General features: G+C 37.2%; 1 protein-coding gene across 1 annotated transcript; it reads right to left on the reverse strand.

Moving 5' to 3' along the window:
* Positions 1-24,618, reverse strand: PPP2CB (protein phosphatase 2 catalytic subunit beta). Its single transcript, XM_081047113.1, has 7 exons — positions 24,130-24,618; positions 8,723-8,932; positions 6,845-7,018; positions 4,347-4,436; positions 4,072-4,233; positions 1,724-1,842; positions 1-815 (listed from the first exon to the last, which is right to left on the reverse strand). Exons 1-7 carry the CDS (start codon positions 24,229-24,231, stop codon positions 743-745), a joined length of 930 nt encoding a protein of 309 aa, XP_080903239.1. The 5' UTR covers positions 24,232-24,618; the 3' UTR covers positions 1-742.
* Between the last annotated feature and the right edge of the window lie 2,134 nt (positions 24,619-26,752).

Here is a 26,752-nt window from a genome sequence, read left to right on the forward strand (position 1 = left end):
TTAAATTACCTCAACACAATTGTTTATTACAAGTCAAGAGATTTTACATCAAGTTTCAAAATAGTAAAATTTTCATTTCAAGTGTACCACAATAAATCAATGTTTTTGTTTAAAATGCAGTTTATTTGCTCAGTACACCAAATAGATTGCAAGCACTGTCATGACAAATATACAGAAATATGCAGATCAACATAAAACAGTAATTTAGTTTAAATGTGATGACAACATACTCTCAAGAAGAATCTTTTCTTCAGTTAATTATACATTTCAATAAAATAAAGGGTAATGGATTAAGTGGAAATTAGCTTGTGAATTGTCCTTAAAAATAAAATTCCAACTCTGTTAACCCATGCCAGTTAAACACTATAACTAAAATTTCCAAGTAAGTGCAAAAGGAGATAAAGGAGTTAGTTACCGTTTTTGCTTGAACAGTCCATTGGAAAATGGTTACTACAAATACAGCAGGCAAATTGTTAAGATTGACTGATCTAGAACATAGTGTTGTACTAAATTTCAGTCTCAAGTTGTGCTAAATGCTTGTCATTAGTATGGCACATTTTGGTCCATGATATAGTTTAATGCCAAGACAGACCCTATTTTGTTACGGAAGCACAGAGATTACTGTTGCTTTTTGTTGTTTTGTGTGTGTGTGTGTGTGTGTGTGTGTGTGTAATATATATGTATTTAAAAAGAAGCCAGGTATACTTCCACAAACAAAGGCAGGTTTTTCCGCGGGAAGAATTTACAGGAAGTAGTCTGGGGTGCGCCGGGTAACATGAGGCTCTCCACGACGAGGTGCTGGGTCAAATTGAAGGCTATACAAGGCAAAAACAAAACAAAAAAGAACACAAACAAATAATTAAAGGATTTGAATTTGCAAGCAAACAAATCAATGTTATGAATGAAATGACCCTGGGCAAGTCATTGCAGGTGTTCTCCATGAAACTATTTCGCAGAGCTATGGTGAACATTTAAGCAGATAAAACGTCCGATTCAGTGCCTGGCATAAAAGGTATACACTATCATTATTCAATAGAAGTGGTGAGAGTACACATGCTTGTGTTATTCTAGATTTTAGGGGAAAAGTGTTCCATTTTCAATATTAATGATATTAGCTGTGGGGTTTTTTGTAGATGTGCTTTACCAGGATGAGGATGTTCCCTTCTTTGACTAGTTTTGAGTATTTTTATTATGAAAGGGTGCTGGATTGTGACAGCACTTTTTCTGGTGTCACTGGGATGATCATGTTGTTTTTGTCCTTTATTCTAGTAACCCAGGGCTGGAGTAGCTGACATATGCTGCCACCTGCCCCCCTGGGGGTGACACCGTAGTCCTAGACTGGGAGCTGGGGAAGGGGATATATCCTCCCCACCCCCTAGAGTATAGTGCCTGGAGTAGTTTCCATATAAGGACTAGGGGAAGGGAGTATGTTGTGGCTCAAATTCCATAGACTCTGGCTGTTATTACTGAGATTTAATAGATTTTCTAGAGCAAGTATTTCTCTATTTGCTGTATATACTTAGGACAATTTCAAAAAATTTGAAATACTTGTTTAAAATAATTTTATCCAGTTAAATAGTTGTTTTTATTGGGGAGAGGGTTTGCTATGTCTCTCATCCATTATTCCAGAAGCAGAAAGCCTCTACTTCTTATTTTAATAATCTACATTTTTAATTTTCCTTCTAAACGTGATTATATACAATTAAAATTTAAAATTACTTACAAGGAATATTTTAAAGTGTCATCTAATTCCATGATAGCAGCCTGGTTCCCACAACGATAACAGTAATTGGGTGCACTGAAAATGGTCACCACATTCCGATCATGACACCAATTGTATCCCTGCAGCATTAAAAAAAATATCAGTATTTCACTATGAAATTGTAACCTCAACAGAGAAGTTTAAAAAACTAAACTTAAAGATTACAAGTATTATCCGTAAAGATGTATGTGCTCTGATGTTCACTGCAGCTTTATTTACGGTGGCCAGGAAACAGCCAAAGTATTCTTTGATAGATGATTAAATAAAGAAGATGTGGTATATATATACAATGGAATACTCTTCTGCCGCAAGAAAAGATGAAAGTGTGCCATTTGTGACAACATGGATGGATCTTGAGATTGTTATGCTAAGCGAAGTAAGTCAGACAGAAAGTCGAGAACCATATGATTTCACTGATACGTGGTATATAAAACTGAAAACAACAAAGGAACAAGACAAACAAATGAAGAAACAAAAACTCATAGATACAGACAATAGTTTAATGGTTACCAGAGGATAAAGGGGGCGGTGGGTGAGAGTTGAGGGTAAAAGGGATCAAATATATGGTGATGGAAGGAGAACTAACTCTGGGTGGTGAACACACAGAACTGTGCACTTGAAACTTATATAACTTTACTAACAATTGTCACCCCAATAAACTTTAATTAAAAAAAAATAAAAGTATTTTCTGCGGAAATGCAATCTTCTAAGTTACCTTATAAGGTATCCATCTTTAACACTGTGCACCTGCACCGAAGACTCAACTATTGGGCACAGGGTTATATTACATGGAGCTCAGTCATTGTGTTGTTCTGGCTTAATCAATGCTTGAGATCTAGGCTAGGATGTGAACTCAAATTTCGCCCATCATGATGGTAGATTTCTCAGTTTTTTTCCTTGTAAATGGTGTCAATTTTTACTTTATATTTTGAATCTATTATTAATTAGGTAAATACAAATTTAGAATCATTGCTTTCTAGAGAACTGGGCTAGTTTTCATCAGTAATGATCTCTTTTTATTTCTAATTATACTTTTTGTTTTAGAGCCTATTCTGATTCATATTATTAGCTGTATTTTGGATAATTATCTAAATGATATACTAATATACCATTTTCTATCCCTCTACTTCTAGTTTGTGGTGTCATTATATTTAAAATACATCCGAAATAATAGCTGAATTTTGATTATTTATCTAATTGAAGGTCTCAGTCTCTTAGGGAAGTAAAAATTTTCATCCATTTAACATTTTTTATGATTACTGATATAATTAGATTTATCTATATCATAAGAATTTATGTTTTTTATTTATTATGCTTTCACCTCTCCTCTTGCCTCTATTGGGTTTGTGAAGTTTCCCTTAACTTTTTGAAGCCACTCTCTACTAGTTTGGAAGGATTATGTTCTATTCATATTCCTTTAGTATTTACAAAATAGCATCATAGTAGAGAAATCTGGCAGGCACCCCCTTAACTGGTCCCAGTTAAAGCCACTAGCAGTAGGATCAATTTCATGACCCCAGCCTGATAGGATGTACTGAAAAGGACACAACATCATTATGTGGTATGCCTGCCAAAAATACATATCCTGAATCTATAATCATAAAGAAACATCAGTCAAACCACGAACAAAGGATATTTCTACAAAACAAAATTACTTGTACTCTTCAAAATGTCAAGATTATGCAAAACAAAGAAAATCTGAGGAGACTGATGCAGCATGATCCTGAACTAGATTATACGTACACACATTCGGTTAAATTTTGCTATAAAGGATATTAGTGAGATAATAAAAATTTGCATAAAGTGTTTAGATTAGGTAATAGTATTACATCAATGCAAATTTCCTGACTGTGATAACTATACTGTGGTTATATACGAGAAAAGTCCCTATTTTTACAAAGTACGCATGGAAATTTGGGCATAAAGAAACATCATGTCTAAAAGTGACATTCAAATATATCAAAAGAAGGTAACGTGTGGGGGAAGAGGACAGGAAAGGAGAGAAAGAATGACAAAGCAAATATTAAAATATTTGTATTTGAGGAATCTGACTGTAAGATGGATACAAGGGAGTTTTCTGGTACTATTTTTGCAACGTTTCTCTAAATCTAAATTAACTTCAAAAGTGAGTTATAATTTTGCTCTAGCCAATTAGTACGTTCCCTACCTGCTAAAACCACCCAAGTTTTTTTTTCTCCTTTCACTCAGGTAATGATGAGAATGTTTTTGATATTCTAAGCCATGAAGGCTTTCTTGCAGACATAGATGTTTACTGAAATAAAGACTGATACTGTAGGAAAAGGACATACCTCCATTACAAGTTGGTGGGCGCGGGAAACCAGTGTGAGACCATTGGCATGGTTAAATGTTTCCGAAATGTCTTGTCCAAATGTGTAGCCAGCGCCGCGAGGTGAAATTCCCCACCCACCACGGTCATCTGGATCTGACCATAACAGATCGCACATGGGGCCCTGGCCAAGAAAACCAAGTACACGATAAAAAGTATTAGCGGTCACATTTCACTAATTTAGTTTTACCACCATCTGGTTATATTTCTTTTTCTTTTAATTAAACTTCAGATTACCTCATGTGGAACTTCTTGTAAACGATCCAGGGCTCTTATGTGATCCAGTGTATCTATGGATGGAGAGAGGCCACCATGGAGGCAGAATATCTGTTTATAAATTTTAAAAGGACATGAATTTATTAATTGCTAAAGGTTAATGGAAAGTAAATAATAATTACAATGTCAATCCTAATAGCTCTCTTCCAAAAAAAGTTTAAAAATATTCACTGTGGAGAATTTATAAAACACAATGAAAAGGGATACTAGTGAGATAATAAAAATTTGAATAAAGTGTTTAGATTAGATAATAGTACTACTTCAATGCACCTTTTATTTTCACATCAGAGAGCCACTAAAATTTAAATGTTTTTTGTATTTTATCTTTATAATCCCAAGTATTTTATACAGTGTTTTTTCCCCTTCTCTGGTGGAGACCTCTATCCTTGTGACCCATCATTTTATTGGTTGCTGCTGATATACAAAATTCTTTTCTCTTAACAAAGACCCTACTGATTCCTGTTATTGGTTCTAATAGTTTTTCAGTTCTGTTAGATTTTTCTGAGTACATATGTTTGCAAAAATATTTGCTGTTTTCTTCTGAATGTTTAAATATTTTAATTCTTTTTATCAATGTACTGGCTAGAACTTTCAAAACACAACTGAATAATATAAGTTAGTTGTTTTGTTTTTGGTAAAACATCTGTTCTCAAGCCCATCCTCTAGAGATTCTGAATCAGAGAGAATAATAACACAAGCTTTAGAGGGCATTTTTCCTAATTTTGATAAAAGGTTTCTGATATTTTGCTGATAACTATAGCTAGCATAAGTTTCTTTATCCAATTAATGTTATTTTATTTTACTCCGTAATAACTGAGTATTAAATAATGAATGATACAGGACTTTTTTCAAATAGTTTTGGTCTGATTTTATTTTTGTGTTGGCCATGTCTAGTTTGGTTTTGGGGTTATACTAGTTGTACAGAGTTTTGAAGCTCTCAATCTTTTCCCCTAAGCTCTGGAACACAGAAATATGTTCCTTAAAGGTTTGGTAGAATTAGCCTATAAAACTATCCAGACCTAGTTACTTTTCCAATTTCTTTTCTTTTTATTTTTTTACTTTTCCAATTTCTTCAAAAAATTTAATAATTAATATTTTGCTATGATAAATTTCATTCATCTTGTCAAGTTTGTTAGAATCCTATACCTGTTATTGCGATATGTGCCTCCATATTTATAGTAATACCTTATTCCTCATTCATAGTGTTTTATGTGACATGATCTCCCTCTTTATTCCTAGATAAGTTTTGACTATATGAGTATTTCTTTTTAGTAGACTTTTCAAAAATTGCTTTTGGCCATATTGATCAACACTGTATTTTTTGTATCCATTTCTGCTTTTATCTTTAATGATTCCTTTAAGTTTATTTTACTCTTTCATTCATTGAGTTAAATGTTTATAAAATATTATTTCCTTTCTACTTTTCTACAAAACAAATATAAGACTATGCATTTCCTGGTATTTCATCCCTATTTACACCCAAAAGTTTTGGTCTATACCATACTACCACTATCATTAAGAAATGATTTGGATTCTTACCTTTTATTTTCTGAGTGTTAGTAGAAGATTGTAATAGTTTTCAAGCAAGCAGATTTTTCTTTTAAACTTTTCTATTTAATTTCTAGTTTGAGTTTTGTCCTACTGCTTAGAACTGGAGACTGTCATTTAACACATGATATATAAATAGATGGTGGATAGATAAATGGAAAGGCGTGAAGTAGGAAAGAATGAACAAACAAACAAACAAACAAACGGACGAAGGAAAGGGAAAGAAATGGAGGAAGGAAGGAAGGGAGGGACATAGGGAGGGAAAAGAAAGAACATGTGGAAAGATTATCTGGTTTCTGTTTGTTGGGAACCAATGCTTCAAAGGCTAGACACTGTCTATATTGTTAGCTAAGCTTGTCCCACTGTTCAAATACACTATATACTTATTTAATTTTTATTCACTTGATTTCCGAAGGTAAGAGGTCAAGGGCAAATATATATAATTTAACTTGAGCACATTCAATAAATATAAGCTCTACTAATGCAGCCATTTAAAAAACTAGACTCACCATCAACAGAGATAGGCTGTCCTTCTAAAATAATTTTGTCCATTCTTATGTTAATGATTATATTGATTTTTAAAATTAAAAACAATCTAAATTAAAACTTAACACCTTTTAAATTCACATTGTTTTCTTTCATTTTAGCGCGTCTAGGCAAAGTATTGTCCTTTTAAATTAAATACTTCAGTCCAAAATCATGGCTAAGAAAATGTGGAAGTTATACAAAATGTATCCAGTTCCCTGTTCTGAAATCCTAAGTGTAAGGGAAAGAGGCAGAAAAGGCCAAGGAGATGAAGAAACACAAGTCAGGTAAGTGTAGACCCTAAATTACTAGGAGAAAATCTTTTCCTACTTTTATCCTAGTCCCACCCCCACCCTTCACCCCCATTGAAGCACACACATACACACCTGTCCATCTACTAAAGCTGTAAGCGGAAGATAATCAAATAGATCTGTAAAATATTTCCAAACATTGGCGTTTCCATACTTTCGTAGACATTCATCATAAAAGCCATACACTTGGGTAATTTGTCGGCTTTCATGGTTTCCTCTCAGTATTGTAATGCGTTCTGGATAACGCACCTGGAGGAAAAGCAAGAAGAAACCCATGGTACAAACCATATTTTTACTATTGACATGTTAAGCACATTAACCTCTGACCCATTTCTTTAAATGGCTCTTTTGTCTGCTAGCAAATTAAATGTTAAATCTTATTCAGAGTAAAAAATGTTCTCATTCATAACCAGGTCCTACTTGTTAAACTTTGAAATATTTTTTGTAGTCATTCTTCTTCATTACTATTTATTATCACCCTCATGGGAATCCTTATTAGCTGATACCTATATTACTATAATAAACTTGCATCTAATTGTCTCAAATATCTACATCCTCAAACTATCACTAGTCTTCTAGTAGTAATAGAACACTATAGTAGTGTTAGTAGTGATAGTAGTAATAGAACACTATTACTACTTTTAAATGGATACTGAAGACCAGAGATTTGGACCTGAGACAAACTTCCTCTATAGAATAACCTCTCTGTCCCTTTTCAATTTTCACTTCCCATGGGAAGATTGTATTTGCCAACAATAACAGGCCCTTGCCAAATATAGGGAGTATTTCAAACATATTAATAGTCTCTTTTCCATAACAAAATAGATTTAGGAATATATCTGATAAGAATTGACAAAAAGCATTGGATTCTGTAAACGAAATCAACCAAAAGCTCAAATATATACTTCATACATAGTATTTACTAAGTATCCATTATATGTCCAACATTAAACTCAGTGCTTAGAGCTAGATGAGGTCTACACAAGTATAACAGGTGACTTCTGCTCTTTAGGGACTAATCTCACTTAAGAGGTATGTAAAATAAATAATACAAGACAATAAATCACTATGTAACATAAATAAGGGGTGGGACTACGTTTCATGGTAATTTAGAGTAGGAGCAAGGTTAAAAAGGTTGAAGACTTCATGGAAGAAGTAGGGCTTGAGTCTTGGCATAAGGAGCAAGAAATCAGAGTAATCTTGTGGGACAACTGGATAAGGAAATATATGAAGACAGACTGAGCATTGAACTTCTTTGATCTGAGGCAAAGTGTTTAGGCTACCAACTACTAGCAGGCAAATTCAGGCTGGATTATAGAGGGCCAGACAAGGAATTTGAGCTTAAGTCTGCAGGCAATGAGGAATCACAGAAGAATTTGGGAGCAGGGAAGTAACAGATGAAAGTGTTAAAGAATGTAATCTGGCAGCATAGGGAAGGTACAAGGTAGATTTGGAGGGGTCAGATCTTGGAGGCAAAAATATTAGTTACTATGCTATTGCAATAATCAAAGTGCAAAGTGGTAAAGATATAGATTGGGTGGGGACAGTAAAAACAGAAAGATACAGGAGTAATAGTTTTCAAGATAAGACTTTTAAAAGACTTAAAAAAATTTTTTTTGTTCTTGGTTGTTTTTTTTCTAATTTGTTGAAAGACTTTCTTTTTTTTAAAGAGACTTGTCAACTGCCTAAATATGAGGGATAACTGACTACTAAGTCAAAAATGATTCCAAGACTTCAGCAATGGATTCCCCAAGAGACTGATTTACCAGAAGTAGGCAGGAGAGGTTTGATGTATTATTCTCATCTCTCTTTTAAAAGATGTAAAATCAACTCTTACTTTATCGGGTTATAAACTGAATGGATCATTAAACAGAACAGATGATATGCAATACTGCTATTCTTGCCTTTTGTTGGTTCAAAGCTTGAAAAAAAATTGAATTTCATTAATCATACCTTTAACGCCACAAGAAGAGTCACAGTCTCCACTGAATAATAACCTCTGTCTACATAGTCGCCCATGAATAGATAGTTTGTGTCTGGTGATTTTCCTCCAATTCTGAAGAGTTCCATAAGATCATGGAATTGCCCATGCACATCTCCACAGACGGTGACAGGACAACGAACCTCTTGCACATTTGATTCTTTTGTTAAAATTTCCTTAGCCTGTTAGAAAAATGAAATCAACAATTTAAAAAAGATTCTATCACAATTCTTTTTTTTTCTTGGGGGGTCCTCAATAATTTGTAAGGGGTCCTGAAACCTGATTCTACCACAAATTTAACATTCCTGTGTTAAAAAGAAAATCTGGGAAACAAGAACTGAAATGTGCTTTATAAAATCAAAAAACTAAAACCACAATGAAATACCACTTTACACCTACTAAGATAGCTAAATAAAAAAGACAGATAACAAGTGGTTGTGAGGACGTGAAGAAATTGGAACTCTCATACACTGTTGGAAGGAGTTTTGGTGAAGCCACTGTGGAAGTGGTGCAGCCACTGTGAAAAACAGTCTGGCAGATCTTCAGTAAGTTAAAAATAGAATTACCATATGATCCAACAATTCTACTCTTAGATATATACTTAAGAGAAATGAAAATTTTTGTTTACCCACGTTCACAGCAGCATTACTCACAATAACCAAAAGTGGAAACCACCCAAATATCAATTAACTGATGAATGGATAAATGTGGTATATCTCTTCAGTGGAATATTATTCAACAATAAAAAGAAATGAAGTACTGATAAATGCTACAAACGTTAACGACATTATATAGTAGTCCCCCTTTATCCTGAGGCATATGTTGTAAGCCCCCCAACTGGATTCCTAAAACCATAATAGTATGGAACCCTATATACAATTTTTTCCTATACATACACAACTATCATGAAGTTTAATTTATAAATTAGGCACGGTAATAAATTAACAACAATAATAAAATAGAATTATAACAAGATACTATAATAATAAAGCTATAATATATGAATGTGGTCACTCATTTCAGGGGATTCCCTGCTGAAGTCTTCGTATAGTCTCAATGCTTTCTGGCACAACACTTTGCCATGAATCAGAACACACTTTCTGTTCATGTCTTTCACCCACAAATTTAATGTCTTTTCCATCTTAACTTGGCACTTACCATGCACTGTGGCCTAACTTTTGCAGTTTGAGGTGTGACAGCAAAACTAGCATGGCTTCCTATTTCCTTCTTCACAATTTCATGGATAGAAGATTCATTCTTACTGTAGGATTTTTGAGACCTCAACACATGCCAGTTTTTCTTTCCTTATGAAGTTGAGAACTTGTACTTTTTCACTTAATGGAAACACTCTACGGCTTCTCTCTGGCATGTCTGAATGTCTGATTCTTGCACTTTGGGGCTCTTATGAAAATAAGGGTGACCTGAACAAAAGCACTGCGATACTGCAACAGTAGACCTGATAAGTGAGATGGGCTACTAAGTGACTAATGGGCGGGGAAGGTCTCCACAGCATGGAGACACTGGACAAAAGTATCAGCCACATCCTGGGACAGACACAGCAGGACATTGAGAGATTTCATTATGCTACTCAGAACGGTGTACAATGTAAAACTTACGAATTGTTTAGTTCTAGAATTTTCCATTTAGTATTTTCACACCATGGTTGATATCAGGTAGCTGACACTGTGGATGAAGGGAAACTACTGTATTAAGTCACAAATTGTTGCATATTGCATGACCATTTACATTAAATGTCCGTAACAGGCAAATCTACAGAGACAGAAAGATTAGTGGTGCCTAGGGCTGGGGGAGGAGTGTAGGGTTTCTTCTGGAGGTAGTGAAAATGCTCTAAAATTGTTACTGATCTGTATCTGTGAACGTATTAAAAGCCACTGAACTGTACACTCTAAATGGGTACTTATATGGTAGAGGAATTATATTTCAAGAGAGCCTTTTTAAAAAAAGAATAACCTTATTTACTGGTTAAAACAGGTCAATAAAGAGTCACTAATTATTTAAATTATTTATAAAGAGACAGTCTTACACCAATTCATAAGCCAACCTTCATTCAACTTCTTTATTCCAACTTTACATTTAACGAGGCAAGTTAGTATACATCATTAGAAGGCCCTAAACTTTACGTATACAGTTTATATATAAACAATGGCAGATTAAATATACAGGCTACACTAAAGTTCATTTTACCTCATTTATTTAGCAACTTTGACTAATAGGAAAGAGATCCCAGAATCAGAAAGAAAATAAAAAGGCCTCTGAAGGCCTGTAATAACACAAATATGATAAAAGTGTATGTCCCTTCTCATCAATCTACCAGAAGAGTCTATGAGGCCTTATCTAGAACTCTTATTTACAAAATTCTGATAAGCTATTTATCTCATTTCCAGGTCTATGAGAGATTACTAACAGAAAACCAGGAAGGATAAAAAGTTAAGAACTGGGCCTGATATAAACATACAAAGAGTAGGAAACCAGCATTGTGAGGGGGACACTAGCAAAAATGACATTGGGCAACAAGTCATTTTAAGCTTAAAGTAGAATCCAGTACAGTTAAGACTGGTGGGAGAGTGGAATTTTAGGGACATTTCTCTGCCCCTCTAGGGATTTCATAATCTAAAGAGCATTAGAAACATGGACTTTGAGTTTCTCTACACATAAGTTCCTATTTCTCTACATCTTTGTCAACAGACTTTAATATTCTTGCCAATTAGCAGGTGTGAAATAGTATCTTTTAATTTGCACTTCTGATACTTTTTAAAAAGCAGCTTTTCATGTTTATTGGTCATTGGATTTTTTTTTTTTTTGTAAAATACCTACTCACAAAATTAGCCTAATTTTTCTATTTGGTTGTTTATATTTTCCCTAGTGATTTGTATCAGCTTTTTGTTTTTAGTATTATAAATATTTACCTTTTATTGGCTTTATGCATTTTAAATATCTTCTCACAGTCTGGGGCTGGTGTTCCCATTTTTGTTTATAGTATTACTAAAGTTTTTTTGCTGTTGTTTCTAAACTTTAAGATAGCCAAATTTATCACTCTTCCCCATTTATGGTCTGTGAGATTTGGGTCTTGTTTTAGAAACTGTTTCCTACATAAGAGGTCAAAAAAGCACTCCTATATTTTTATCCCAGAAGTTTTTGTTTTCACATTTAACAAGTCTTTAATCCAGAGCTGGAATTTTTTTTTTTTACTTGGAGAAGGGGAACAGGACTTTATTGGAGAACAGTGTGTACTTCCAGGCCTTTTTTCCAAGTCAAGTTGTCCTTTCAGTCTTAGTTGTGGAGGATGCAGCTCAGCTCCAGGTAGTTGCCGTTTCTAGTTGCACGGGGCGCAGCCCACCATCCCTTGCGGGAATCAAACCGGCAACCTTGTAGTTGAGAGCCCACTGGCCCATGTGGGAATCGAACCGGCAGCCTTCGGAGTTAGGAGCATGGAGCTCTACCCGCCTGAGCCACCGGGCTGGCCCCCCAGAGCTGGAATTTTTTATATAGCATAATGTAGGGATTCATTTTATTATTCCTAATGGTTAGCCAACTGGCCCAACATTATATAGTGTCATCCCTTCCTCACTAATTTATAATGTTTTCTCTGCCAAGCTTTTGTCAAGACCCATGTCTGTTTCTTGATTTCCTAGAAGAGGACACATCTTGCATACCCTTTCCGATTCCCCTTAACATTCTTTTTCTGAAGGAGCCGCCTGTCTCTTGAACTACTCTGCTGTCATCATTGATGGTCCCCTTGCCCAGATCCTGAGCTAGTTGGAGTCTAAGCTGAAGTTGTGGACGTGCTTAGCCCTCGCTCTAACCCTGCCGAGCTGCCCTCCACTTGCAGCTGGATGAAATGCCACATGGTGGGATGTGCGATCTGGCTTCTTAAGCAGGTGTTGAAGGCTGGATAGAATAATCTGGAAATATGTGTGAGTCATCTCCCCATGGAGTGAATCTCAAGTAGTGGGAAGAGGGAGAAAGGAGGGAGTCAGGGAAATAAATTGCCACACTGTTCTTCCTTCCATGGACTTCTCTGAGGAATGATTTTTCCTTGGAACTTCTCTGGATGTGGCAGAAGTCCCACCTCCCAAGGTAACGTATCCCATTGCATTGCTTCACAGCTTTTCTCACCTTAGTTTTTTCCTTCACCATACGTGCTTGGGCTTGTACTCCCTAAATAAAGTGTTAGCACTTTAATCCTTACCTCAAGTTCTATTCTCATTGGTCTCCTACCCATGTCAATAACAGACTGATTTAATTACTGTAAAAAAGTCATAGTAACTGAGAAGAGAGGCTCCCTTCCTTATTTTATTCAAAATGATTTGGCTATTTTTGGCCCTTTCATTAAGCCTGACATATAATTTTGGAATTTGTCAAGTCCTATGAAAATCTTGTTTAGATTTTGACTCACATTGTGAATAACCAAGATTTTGCAGGAACAGTTACAAAATAAGCCTCCTCAGGATGTAAAGCACAGCACAGGGAATATAGTCGATAATACTGTAATAACTATGTATAGGGCCAGGTAGGCACTAGGCTAATTAAGGGGATCACTTTGTACATCATATAAATGTCTAACCACTGTGTTGTACACCTGAAACTAACATAAAATAATATGGAATGTTAACTGTAATTAAAAAAAAGTTAAAAGGGGGGAAGTGAAAGGGAGTAAGAGGTCCAAACTTCCGGTTATTAAATAATTAAATACCGACTCAACTCACATAACATTAAGAATTTAACAAGCTAATCCTACTTAAAAATTCACTAAAGGAAACATGAACAAAAACAGAGGGAAGATTATTTAATATATAGTACCTGTACAGGACAACATTTATCAGGTTCACAAACTATTCACTCTAATGTACACCATCCACAGCAATCACTTGACACCTCAAAATATTCCTGACAAGTAAGGTTCACGTATTCATATAACAAACATTTGTCAAGTGTCTGTTGTAGGCCAGGCATCAAAGATAGAAACAGGTAAACCATCTAGCCTCAACTCGCTGGCTTCCATGGATTCAACCAAACAGAATAAAAACTTCTGTATACAAAAAGAGATAAAAAGAGAAACCTGGGAAAATACAGAGGATGCCAAAAAAACGTACACATTTTAAGAAAGAAAAAACTGTGTTAAAATTATACTACTCAATATATACCGATAACAAAAAATAAAGGCAAGTCACGTTTGACTTCTGCAATTACAAGAGGTGCTCAAAGTGGTTACATCAGTGTCCAGACACTTCTGATTACAGCGAACTGCTGCTTGAGCCATGTTGACCAAAGTGTCCACCCCGGTATTTTTGGCACCCCGGTATTTATTGCACATAATAGAAACACTGACATCTCTCATATAAAGATATTTGTAGAATAAGACACAGTGTATCTCAAAAGTCAATGATTCCATCAATCTTAATTAAGAGGTCACATTTTTGAGAAGCCCTAAAAAACCACACATTCTCAAGAGTATTTGAAAATACAAAGCTCTGAAATTAGCCATCCTTGCTTAAATTGTTAAAATGAAGAGGGCTTGTAACTATTTTTATACCAATTGACTTAAAATGTATTTAAAGTTATATTTTTCTGTACTTGAACGTCAAAAAATTAATTTTTAAGTCTAGGTAAGGAGACTGTAATACTTTTTAATAGTTCCATGACTTATAACATTGAGACTATGAAGCTTTATTGAAAAAACTGCGTTTATTCACTTAATATACAGATGAATGTAGCAGTTCTCAAAGTGTGACCCAAAGGCATGTTCAGATTTAATAGATTTACTACTGTTATTTTGAAGAATAAACACTTCTTAAAATTTCAGTTTTAATTGTCAATACAGTAAGCATCAACAATGCAGCCCACATAAACAAGAGCTCTTTGCAGTCCTTAAGGTTTAAAAGTATAAAGGGTCATGAGACTAAAAAGCTAAAAAATCGCTGTTAATGTATCCGCTCTGTTGACCTACATGTAGCATGAAAGAAATAGAGACCCTGTAAAGGATAAGTGGGTTCACATTTCTACAGACATGTATCCTACTCACTTCAACTTGTTTTCAGAGACTATTAGCATCCTGTTACACTAATCTGAAGTACTGATGTTAGAATAAGTAAAACAAAATCACGCTGAAAGTTTGTATACACACTGTAGGAATCATAAAAGAACTCGATCTCCAGATTCATCTCTGCCAATTGGATGACCCAGCCCTGACTTTTAATCTGAAGTGACTCTAAGTAGTAGGGACAATGGCAAGTTCTCTCCAGGTTTCTAAAAGATTTCTAGTGTATGATTTTGACTGTGGCTCCCATCTCTCTTAATTTCTGCGAAATTTCCAAGCTTGTTTCTCCAGCTTTCCTTTTGATTCTAGGCTACCAAACATTCTTCCAACAAATGTCCTTTCTGCTTACGGCAGCCTGGTAGATTTCCCAAGAGTTGTGAACTACCGTGTTTCCCCGAAAATAAGAACTAGCCGGACAATCAGCTGTAATGCGTCTTTTGGAACAAAAATTAACATAAGACATGAGTGTTTTCTAATGTGACATAGCAACCAAAGTTTAATTATTTCTAAGACATGGACTGTGGTGATGGGAAGTGCCACTTAGCAGAATACATCTGGGCAAATAGCTCTTAATGCTGCAAGTATTGCTGCATACCTATCGACTCAAATTTGTTCTTTCTCACCCATTTAAGACATACTTTTTCTTGCTGCTATAAAAAATGTCTTAGAGAACTGAGAAAATGAAGATTTGAGAATGATATTCACATATATAGGATGAACAAATTATATTCCCCTCTATCCATGCTTATGCTTTAGGAATGCAAAACAGGTAAATATACTGAAGTCCCCCCACCTCCCAACAGGTGACATTCTATTTTTGTGCTGGTGTACATGCCAGAGCCGCATTAACAAAAGCTACTCTATTTGGTTTTGGCAGAGTCAATATACAAACTATTTTCTTTTCACCTCTATTTAGAACATATTTAACATTATAGGTTATCTCTTACTCTCTAGACAAATTCATATAAAGAAAGACAGAACAGACTGATGTCTGAAATAGATGAAATTAAACGAAGTTAAAACTTCTATAGGGCTAGGTTAATATAAGCAAGGTACCTGTCCTCCTTCAGTCACAAGGTTCTTCCATAAATGACAGTTGACCTTTTTTTTTTTTTTTTTTTTTTTTAATACAAGGAAATAAACCTTTCCCTTTAGTTCAACAAGAGTCAAGTGTCTGTAGGCCAAGCAATGTCAAGCTTGGAAAAGAAATCATATATTCTGTTGAAATATAAAAAAAGAAGTGAAGTCTGTGTATGTACCACCTACTCTATACATTCACCTACTGATAGACACCCAGGCTGCCTCCATATCTTGGCAAACACTGCTGCAATAAACATCTGGATGCACATGTCCCCTCGAAGCAGTGTTTTGGGTTTCTTCAGATAAATACCCAGAAATGGGATTACTGGGTCCTTCTTTTTCTCTTATAGCCTTTGTTTTAAGTCAACTTTGTCTGGTATTAAGCTACCCCAGCTTTTTTTTTTTCATTTCCATTTTTATGAAATATCTTTTTCCATCACTTTACTTTCAGATTGTGTTTTTCTATCTGCAGTGGGTCTCTTGTAGGCAGGATATGTAAGGGTCTTGTTTTCTTATCCATCTGGCCAAACTACATCTTTTGATTGGAGCATTTAATCCATTTACATTTAAAGTTACTGTTGACACATGTGAAGTTATTGCCATTTTATTATTCATAGTTTTTACTCCCCGCCCCCATCTTGAAAAAAGTCCCTTTAACATTTCTTCTGATATGGGTTTGGTGGTGATGAACTCCTTGAGTTTTTTTTTTCTTTTTCTAGTGAGCTCTTTATTTGTCCTTCAATTCCAAATGACAGCTTTGATGGGTAGAATAATTTTGGTTGTAGGTCCTTGCTTTTTATCACTTTGAATATTTCATGCCAATCCCTCCTGGCCTGCAGCTTCTGTTGAAAAATCAGCTGCGTCTTACGGGAACTCCCTTGTAGGTAACTGCTTATCTCTTGCTGCTTTTAAGATTCTCTTTTGTCTTTAACCTTTGGCATTTTAATTATTTTGTGTCTTGGTGTGAGCCTCTTTGGATTCATCTTGTTTGAGACTCTCTGTGCTTCCTGGGCTTGTAGTTTATTTCCTTTACCAGGTTAGGGAAGTTTTCTGTCATTATTTCTTCAAATAAGTTTTCAATTCCTTGCTCTCTCTCTTCTCCTTCTGGTATCCCTGTGATGAGATGTTGGTATCCTTGATGTTGTCCCAGAGGCCCCTTAAACTATGCTCATTATTTTTTTTTGCATTCTTTTTTCTTTTTGCTGTTATGATTGGGTGGTTTTCTGCTACCTTATCTTCCAAATTCCTAATTCAAAGCTCTGCTTCATTTAATCTACTATTGATTATCTCTAATGAATTCTTTATTTCAGCTATTGTATTCTGCATTTCTGACTGGCTCGTTTCTGTTTTCTATCTCCATTTTTATGTTTCCTATCTCTTGCTGAAGTTCTGCCTGAGACATTGAGCATCCCTACAACGAGTATTTTGAACTCTGCGTCTGATAGATTGTTTGTCTCCATTTTGTTTAGTTCTTTTTCTGAAGCTTGTTCTGTTCTTTTACATGTTTCTTTGTCTCCCCATTTTGGCTGCCTCCCTGTGTTTGTTTCTATGCATTCGGTAGGGCTCCTATGCCTCCCGATTTTAGTAGAGTGGCCTTACATAGCAGGTATCCTGTGGGGCCCAGTGTCACACCCTCCAGGTGTGCCCTCCTGTGTACTTGAGCCTTGGTTGCTGTTTCCACATCAATGGGAGGAATGAAGCCTTGGGCTGATTGGTTGTGAAGATTGGCTGTGACCACAGCAGAGGAGCTGTGGTGCAGGGGCTGACCCTATGGAGCAGGATTTGTGTTAGCGGGGCTCTGGTGCCTGTCCAGTTTGCCCTAGTGGGTGTGTCATTCTTGAAGGTGGCCAGGTGATGCCCTGGTTCAGTATGAAGCTGGCCACCAGATATGCTAACTCTGGGGCTGACAGGGGCCCTGCTGCAGGCCAAGTTCAGCCACAGCCTGTGCCCTGCCCAGGGCCAGCTGGCACGAGCTACAAAACAATCCACAGATGGCTGCCACCCACGCTGGGCTTGGAGATGCCCCGAGAGGCCAAGTCGCGAACCAAGGCCGGCTGCCACTGGTGCCAGGCTTAGGGTTGCTCAGCCAGAGGTACAGGACACGCGAAAGCCAGCTGCTGCTTGTTTAGGTTTTGTGAACCTTTGAGAGATTTGAGGAAAGTCTACAACATAAACCAAGACAGACAGGCCATTTCTATGGAATGCAATACACTTTTAGATCACAAAAGTCAATCATATTATGAAGAATCTGAAAGGCTTTTTCTGACCACTCTATTATAAGAACCTCCTAAGCTCAAGCTCATCACTCTCCTCATCCTTTGCTTTTTCTTCCTAGCAAGAATCACTGCCCAACGTGCTACTGAATCTGTTTATCATCTGTCCCCTCTTCTGTTCGCAGCTGAATTTCCAGCACTTTTAACAGCGTCCAGCACGTAGGGGCACAACTAAAATTTGCTGACTGTATAGTAAATACACAGTGGCAGCACTTATTCAACCACTTCTCTCTGCTCTTTGCTGTTTCCTGCAGAACAGGTGCCTCTTTTGCCACTAAAGCAACGGCAGGAGTGCACTGCACCCGTTCTGAGTGCTCCTCATCCAGGACGTAAATCATGTGGAAATCTAGCAAAGGTAAAAGAAACTTCCTAATTACGTTCCTCTCTATGGAATGGGAAGACACAAATTAAACTATAACATATACACTATATTTTACACATCAAAAGAACTCAATTCTATTCTAAGAAGCCAGTTCAAATAAAGTTTCAACTAAGACTGAATAGGGAAGGATATTTAATTTCACCTGCCCATCCCATTTCAAAACAAAATGATTGTCTTTGTATAAAATCTTTAGTGCAATTTTACACATTTTGGTTGTACTGTATCATAGTACTATTATAGTACAAGTTAGAAATATCAGGATGCATGCACCTCAAGATAGTCATTGAATTTTTTTTAACTTGACGTTTATTGGGGTGACAGTGGTTAGTAAAGTTACAGATTTCAGGTGTGCAATTCTGTAATACATCATCTCTATATCACATTGTGTGTTCACAACCCAGAGTCAGTTCTCCTTTCCATCACCATGTGTTTAATGAATTCTTTTTCTCACAAAAGTATTTCAGTCAAAGGACAGCTTGCAAGGGACAATAAACTGCACAACTACAAGAGACAGCTAGCTACGTATAAGCTTAACCTCCCCCATTGCTTAGAAAGGAAACTGTATCTGTAGTGCACAAACCTCTTTCCCTGGGTTAATATGATTATTAAGGAAATTCAGATTTGAAAAGCAACACACAGAAAGTATTAGACAACATTTGGTCCTTAATAAAGGCACAGTATTGAAAAATTTCTTCTAAAATTTCTTCTAATAAAGGGACAGTATTGAAAAATTTCTTCACGCAATTTACTTTAATGGACCAAGATTAGGTCTACATTTCACTACATTTACAAGGAGAATTATAAAAAATCAATTCAAAACAATTTAAAAGTTCTCTTTAATCTAAAGTAGACTCAAATTTTTCATACACGTTAGATTATGTCTGTGACTTTAATGTCATTCTTAGAAAAAGTTCAGAAAAACAGTTACAGTTTATATACTCTAAAATGCAGTCATTCACCAAAGGACTTCATTCACCAACCCCTTCATAGCATTTACCCTGAAGAAAAGACTGTGAAGTAAAACTTTCTGCAACATGTTCAAATCAGAATAAAAGGTATATGCTGCAAATAAAACTACTCCATGTGAAAATAAAGTTTATAATGTATATATCGTTATTTTATCTATAGATATAATTTAACACATATATGCAGTCAAGAAATGATTAATTGATTTTAAGTCTGCTTTCTAGTAATCAGCAGTTCCTGCTAGTCTAGTTTGGTTTAGTTTCTTTATCTGTCTGCTATGAGGTTGGCTTAGAAAAGTATAAAAAAATACTTTCAGTGAGTAGATTTGGGTTTTACCTTCATATTCTGCAATAACCATATCATTTCATTTTTTGTTACAGTAAGAAAGGACCTACCGTGTTTCCCCGAAAATAAGACCTAGTTGGACAAACAGCTCTAATTCATCTTTTGGAGCAAAAAATTAATAAAAGACCCCATCTTATTTTACTATAATATGAGACCCGGTCTTTAATATAATATAATAATATAATAATGTAATATAATACTGAATCTTATATTAATTTTTGCTCCAAAAGATGTATGAGAGCCAATTGTCTGGCTAAGTCTTATTTTCGGGGAAATACGGTACTTTCTACACCAAGGCATCTTAAACTGTATCAGTGGACCACCAAAGCTGGTACCACTCCTTGTTCAAGGAAAAGTTAAAATGAATGTACCAGTTAGACTTTTTGGCTAACTGGTTAAATTTAGCTGTATAAAATTATTTATTTATTTATTTATTTATGAGTTAGAGTCTATCAAAGAAAAGTAACCCAAGAGATTTTTCTCAAAAACCATTTTCATCATGATCTAATTTTCATTAAGATGTTTTTATTTATTCAAAAATTTAAGCCTGCTATTTCACATTAGTTAAGTAAGTAATATCCTAAAGATATTTCTGCTTATTACAAGGCCTAGGCTAGGACCCAGAAACACACCCATTAGTCCAATATAAAATGCACATATTTATACTTCTACACAAGCCTCAACATTTTTCTAAGTTGGCACTCTATAGTCAGAATCAAGATCAGCTAACACACAAACAGACTCAATTTCTCTCCCTGCTTAGAGTATAATCACCAAGGTTCTTCAGTATAAAAAGAAAGCTCATCACATCAAAGAGCCCAAAAAATTTCTCTTCCTGAGACTCTACCAAGAGTTAAATATAGTTCTGGTCACAGAATGTCCTGCCCAGTGCCAGACCGGCTCACACCACCTTTAAAATTACTCGGCACATTGCTGTTGCAGGAATGAATCACAGAAGTAATTTCTCTGTACAAATAAGAGGAGTCAAATTCACAATTAGCTTCAAAAATAAGACTGCTAGTTGAAGTTAATGTTAAGAGCTAGTCTTCTCAAAAGATGTGCCTATTTCATGTAAACGATTTTTCTCTAGACAGAAATTCACCTTGAAGGCCTTACCAAAAGCATTCATACTTATTTTTTGCAGTTATTCTCCAATTGGCAGTAGGATGGATTTTATTTTTGCCACTACCTCAAAATAGGGCTTTTACCAATACCACTTTGGTCTTCATTTCAGATGACTCCTTTACTTTTTAGGCAGAGTTAGAATAAACATTTGATTTTTAGGAAAAACCACCATCATATAACTTTCTACATAGCACTATTTCCAATAGACTCCAAAACTCATGTTAGTAAAAAAAGAAAAAATTAAACTAAAATCTAGTCACAAAGAATTAAGCAAAAAGATGATTTAAATAATTAGGCTTAACCTTTTATTTTTCTTTTACAGTCTTTCTATAAGCCTGCCATTCTTACCCTGGAAAGGTTGAGCAAGTATTAAGTAGACCAAAGGAGGAGTAAAGTTACTTCACAAAATTGCTACTAATCCCAGTACTCTGTGCTTCAGATAACAGGGATCACAAGAAATACTGAAACTATTTTTCAGAATTCCCTAGCCACTATACAGAAAACCTCTTTTGAAGTACATTCACCAGAGAGAGTCTTAACAACCCATCTATTTATTCTGCATCTTTTTCTAAAAGAAAATGGGGTGACAGATTTAAAACAAGATACAAGAGCTATTTTTTTTCGCATTTCTTTGGTCCTTTCTTTTATATCAAATCTAATGTATAATACAGCAAGGTGTACATACGTTATATAATTTCCCAGCATCTCCCACAGCACGTTCAATACACTGTCACTTATGCAAGAGCCAGAATCAGACACAGATGTAAGAACGTAATTTGTTCAAAGCTCTTTAAGTTTTTAAGCTAATTTAGTAATTTCTAAAATAAAGTATTTGACCCCACAGATAAGGGAACTGGACGAACCAAACAAAAACAAGTGAATTTCAACAGACAACTTTAAAGCAAAGTCTGGCAAAATAGTTATTTTTAGTTTTAGTTTTTCTTCATTTAACATTCATTGAGTGCTCCAGCATTTTACACAGGTAGTATCTTAATATTCACAACCAACCCAGGAGATGGGCAAGTATTATCCCTGTCTTACAGATAGGGAATAAGAGGTGCAAGCAAAGAGGCAGCAGCTAGCAAGTTGTGGACCTCTGGCTGACTACTCGAGTTCATGATACATAAACACGACACTTGTCAGGAAAAAGGAGGATGGGGCAGAGATATAAAATAGAACCAGAGATTAAGGTTAGCAGGTAAAATATGTATATATACCACAAAGGGATGCCACAGTTGCTAGAAGACGGCTGAAAAACTAAGCACTGCTCAGAAGAGTAGAGAGAGAAATACTATCACAGGACTCCATCCATTGGCAACTCCATCAAAGGGGTGGAGGACGATAAATGGGGATTTTCACTTACAAACTCGTGTTTAGTGCATAAGTACAAACATTCAAAGAAAAAAGTGGGTAAGACCTAAGCTTAAATATACCTACAAGGTCCTAGGGACTGGTAGTCCAGTTATTTAGGAGCTGAAGTAAAAACTAATTTTTCTTGACAAATACAGAACATTTCCTCAAGTGATTAAGACTCAAGTGCGATCGAGTAGTGGTACAATATTATTCTCTAGGAATACATTTGAAATTAGTCAAACGGAAAACGAATTCCACTCCCACCTTTGTCCATAATTTCAAGACTATATGTAATGTTCACAGTGAGGGTAACTGACTCAGCTAATTTCAAAACTAGATATTTCACTTGACACGAGAGAGAGAAATACTGAGAAAGATTTAAAACAAAATTGAAGACTCATGAAATTATAGGTTATTACACAAGACAAATGAATATCTTCTTGAAACTGTAAGTAAATAGTCTGTTTCAGAAAAGAGAAAAATACCACTTGCTTGGCAGTTCTATCTACAGAAATAAATTGTTACCAAATTTTATATATTAAGGCCCTATACAACATTACACTTGTTAAAAACACTACTTTCACTTAATATTAGCTATTACTCCTCCATCCCTAAGTAAATTGCTTAATTTTAAGAGTCCCCTATTAACAACACTGACAAAATCTTTTGTTCTCCAGTGTGTTTCTGAGGCATCCTGACTTCCAAACAAAATGATCAAGTCTAAAAATACAAATCAACCCAACAGCATTAAAGAAGAAATATCTCCTTACTCCTTCACTGGGGAATTTTTATGTAAAAATGTGTAAAAATTATTTAGTCCAAGATTATAAAAGACGAATGAGTAAAGCTCTAGATTTTAAAGTAACTAAGATGGGGAGTGCAAAATAATTCCACCTGGTAAGGAAACAACAGATACAAAATTCAGAAAGTTGTCTAAGATCACACCATCAAAAATGACTGTAAACGGTTAACCACCTGCATCTTTTATTACTCTTTGGCACAGGGAAAAAAAACCACCCTTTATATGTAACAGAAACGGAAAGGATTTTCTGAAAAGTGCTACCCTACACGGAAAACACGTACCCCATTTATCATTTCAAGAAAGCACCGTTTCCAAACTTAAGATTTGCTGTCTTTCTGAAAATCAACATTTTGCTTCCAAGAGTCTCTCTATGGGAAGACCAGTCACCATCTGTTACAACTCAAGTCGACCTCTATTTCAGAAATCACAGTCTGCCATCACACACAGCTCTCTACAAATGCCTGACACATTCCAAATTACTGATTTTTGAAAGGCCCATTCACCTGCGGAAAAAAATCTCCCGTGTACAACAAAGGTCGTTAACAGTAGCGACATCCAGGTTGGTTTTCGGTGCATTAAAAAAAAAAAAATTTGTATAAGGTTTCATCGGAGCCAAACTGACAACGTCGCCAAGAAGCAAGATCTCAGATGCTCCCGGTGCATTTTCGGATAAGAGCGCGTGTGAGACTAACCGGCCGGCCTTCGCAAGCGCCGGGATTGCTCGTCCACTCGGGAAACGCTGGCGTGTCAGTAACGCCCCAGAAGAATGTCAGTGACCCCCCCAAAAACACAGAAAGTGGATTCCGGGCGCCACGCTTGTCCTGCCCGTCTACCCGGAGCCGAGGCCAGCGCCGTGAGCATCGCCGGGGAGGCCGAGCACCAGGCGAGGCCAGCTCCACGCCGCGGAGTCCGCCCCGCCGGGCCCCGCGGGCCACAGAGGGGCCGCCGCCCGCCGCAATCAGCCCCCGCTCCCGCACCGCTGGTTTCTCTCTTACCTTTTCGCAGAGCGTCCGCACTTGGTTCTCGTTCAGCTGCTTACACTCGTTCAGCTGCTCGACCCACTGGTCCAGCTCCTTGGTGAACGCCTTGTCGTCCATGGCTGCCGGATCCGCGGCCCCGCCGCCGCCGCCCGCCCCCCGCCCCGCCCCACCCACGCCCGCCCCGGGCGCCGCGCCGCTCTCCCGCCGCCGCCGCCGCCAGCTCCCAGCGGGAGAAGGAGCCGGGCAGCGCGGCCGCCGGCCCCGCGCCCCGCCCAAGCCCAGCGGGCGGCTCCGGGAGCGCGGCCTCCAGGAGCCCCCCGGCCGCTCTTGCCCGCCCGGCCGCGCGCCCCGGCGGTCGGTGAGAGGCGCGGGGAGGCGTGGGGGAGCGCGGCGCGGGTCTCCGGCGCAGCTCCCACCTGACGATGGCCACCCGCCGCCGCCTCTGCCCGGCAGGCCTCTCCCCGCTCTCCGGCCCTTTCTGTCCCCTCGCTCCCTGTGTCCCCTCCCTCCGGGTTTCCGTCATCGCCCGGGCATTTCCGCCGGGAGAAAGGCGAGCAGGCACAGGACCCGAGGAAGGCTGCTGCGCCCCCGCGTGGCTCGGCGGAGAAACGGCCCGCAAGAGCCAAAGATTCCACCGCTCTCTCCCTCTTCTTTTCTTTGTTCTTCCCCACTTCGGGGGCCGACCCAGCTCGCCTGGTTCTTTCTTCACATCGTTTTCTCTGGGAACCTTGTCCCCACCTTGGTCTCCTGCAGTGCTTTTTCAGCGCTCTGCAGAGGGATTGGGGAAGCTTGTGCCTTTCCTCGACAACACTGTCTCCCCAGAGTCTAGCACTCTCCTAACAGGCATTCAATATTTATTGAGCGAATAAGTGAATGCTTTCTAGCCTTGTCTCTGCCACTAACTAGGCGTGGGGCCCTAACATCTCGAATCTCCCCTATCAGGATCAGAAAGATGAGATGATTGTTCTGCATTATATTTATCTGTCTCCCTTCCAGCTCCAGTATTATCCACTGCGTTTGCCCCAGTGTTTATGCAATGTTCTAATAATTTGTTCATTCGCTAAATATTTATCGAGCGACTGCTAACTGCCAGTTCCCTGGAAGAGCATACTTCCCCTTGTTGCCGCTGAACCCAAGAGGGGTTCAGAAGGCAAAGGTTTCAATCTTGAAGTCTTTGAGAAACACTGTGGAGCTGTGTTCTTGGACAACCACCAAATCACCCCAAGCCTCTAATTCCTCATCTGTTAAAAGGGCTCAGTAAGGCCTACTTTTTCAGGTTGTGAAGATTAAATTTTCACAAGTCCACAGGGGAAATGCTGGAGTGTCAGTATTTGAGCAATCTAATAGTTGCTTATCCCTTCTAGGCAACAGAAAAAAACTTTAAAAAGGTGGATTTGAACTGAATTTCGAAACTTCTCCCTAGGCAAAACCTTGAAGTTGCCTGGAGTAGAAGAAAGACGTTTTAAGGAATTTGTTTTGTGGCAGAGGACAAATGTGTGAAAGACCACACACGTGTGGAAAGTTATAAATATGCCTATCCACAGAAATAGGTCATAGGGTGGGAAATAAGGCTGGAAGAGCTCCTGCTCTCAAGTGCCTTGTATATAGTAGCAAACCAACTAAGGACAAAAGATGAAAAGGTGATGAAATGCTACTGCAGAGAAAGGGTACCTGTATGATTGTGATAGAAATCGCAGTCTCCGAAGAGGTTTGTCTATAAAGAACTAAAGGAGGCTGAATTTCAGCTAAGCCTGGAAAGCTCAGAATGAACGAGTGGTATTTTCTGAGTATCTCATTTAGTCCCTTTATTACAACCCTATGAAGTAGGTGCTATTATTATTGTTCCAATTAACCAAATGAGGATAGTGAGGTACAGAAGATAAGTGACTGACCCAAGGTCACTCAGACGGAGCTGGAAAATGAAGCCAGGTAGCCAGAGCCTATGCTCTTGAACCTCTCTGCTATATTGTCATCAGTCCTGTCAATAATTTTGTTTAATGCTGTTTAGAAAGGCTCGGCCCCCAGATTCCATGACTATTTTATGTATTTTATATACATATATAAATTGAATACATAATTTACTGTAATTAATTAAACTAAAATCATGCAATACTTTTTCTGGTGATTTTTCTTATTGTGGTAAAACATAAAACTTACCATTTTATCCACTTTCAAACATGCAATTCAAGGCATCAGAGACATTCACAATGTTGAACAACTCTCATCACTATGCTTTCCAGAACTTTTTCATAATCCTAAACTGTGCCAATTAAGCAATAATTGTCATTCCCCTAATATACATATACCTTCATATATTATCATAAACCTCAGAAAAGCCCTTACCCTGACACCCTAAAGAAACATTTGGTGCTTACTCTAATATTCTTGAGTTATCTGGATTATTGATTTAATTCTAATTTTCACTTTCCCATATTATACCATAGTCCATGGATTCTAAGATACCATTTTTTTTCCCTTCACAGTTTAACATTTCTGAAATTGAGTCTCATCTTACAATTAATTACATCTAATATTCAATCAAAACCCCTGAGAATGAGGATTCATAGCCAAAGAGCTGTGTTCAAGTTACTTTAATTTGGTTTCTCCCTTCCCTTCATTTCAGTGTGTGGAGATAGTA

This window comes from Rhinolophus hipposideros (assembly GCF_964194185.1).
Source record: "Rhinolophus hipposideros genome assembly, chromosome: 4".
In the NCBI taxonomy this organism is placed as follows: domain Eukaryota; kingdom Metazoa; phylum Chordata; class Mammalia; order Chiroptera; family Rhinolophidae; genus Rhinolophus; species Rhinolophus hipposideros.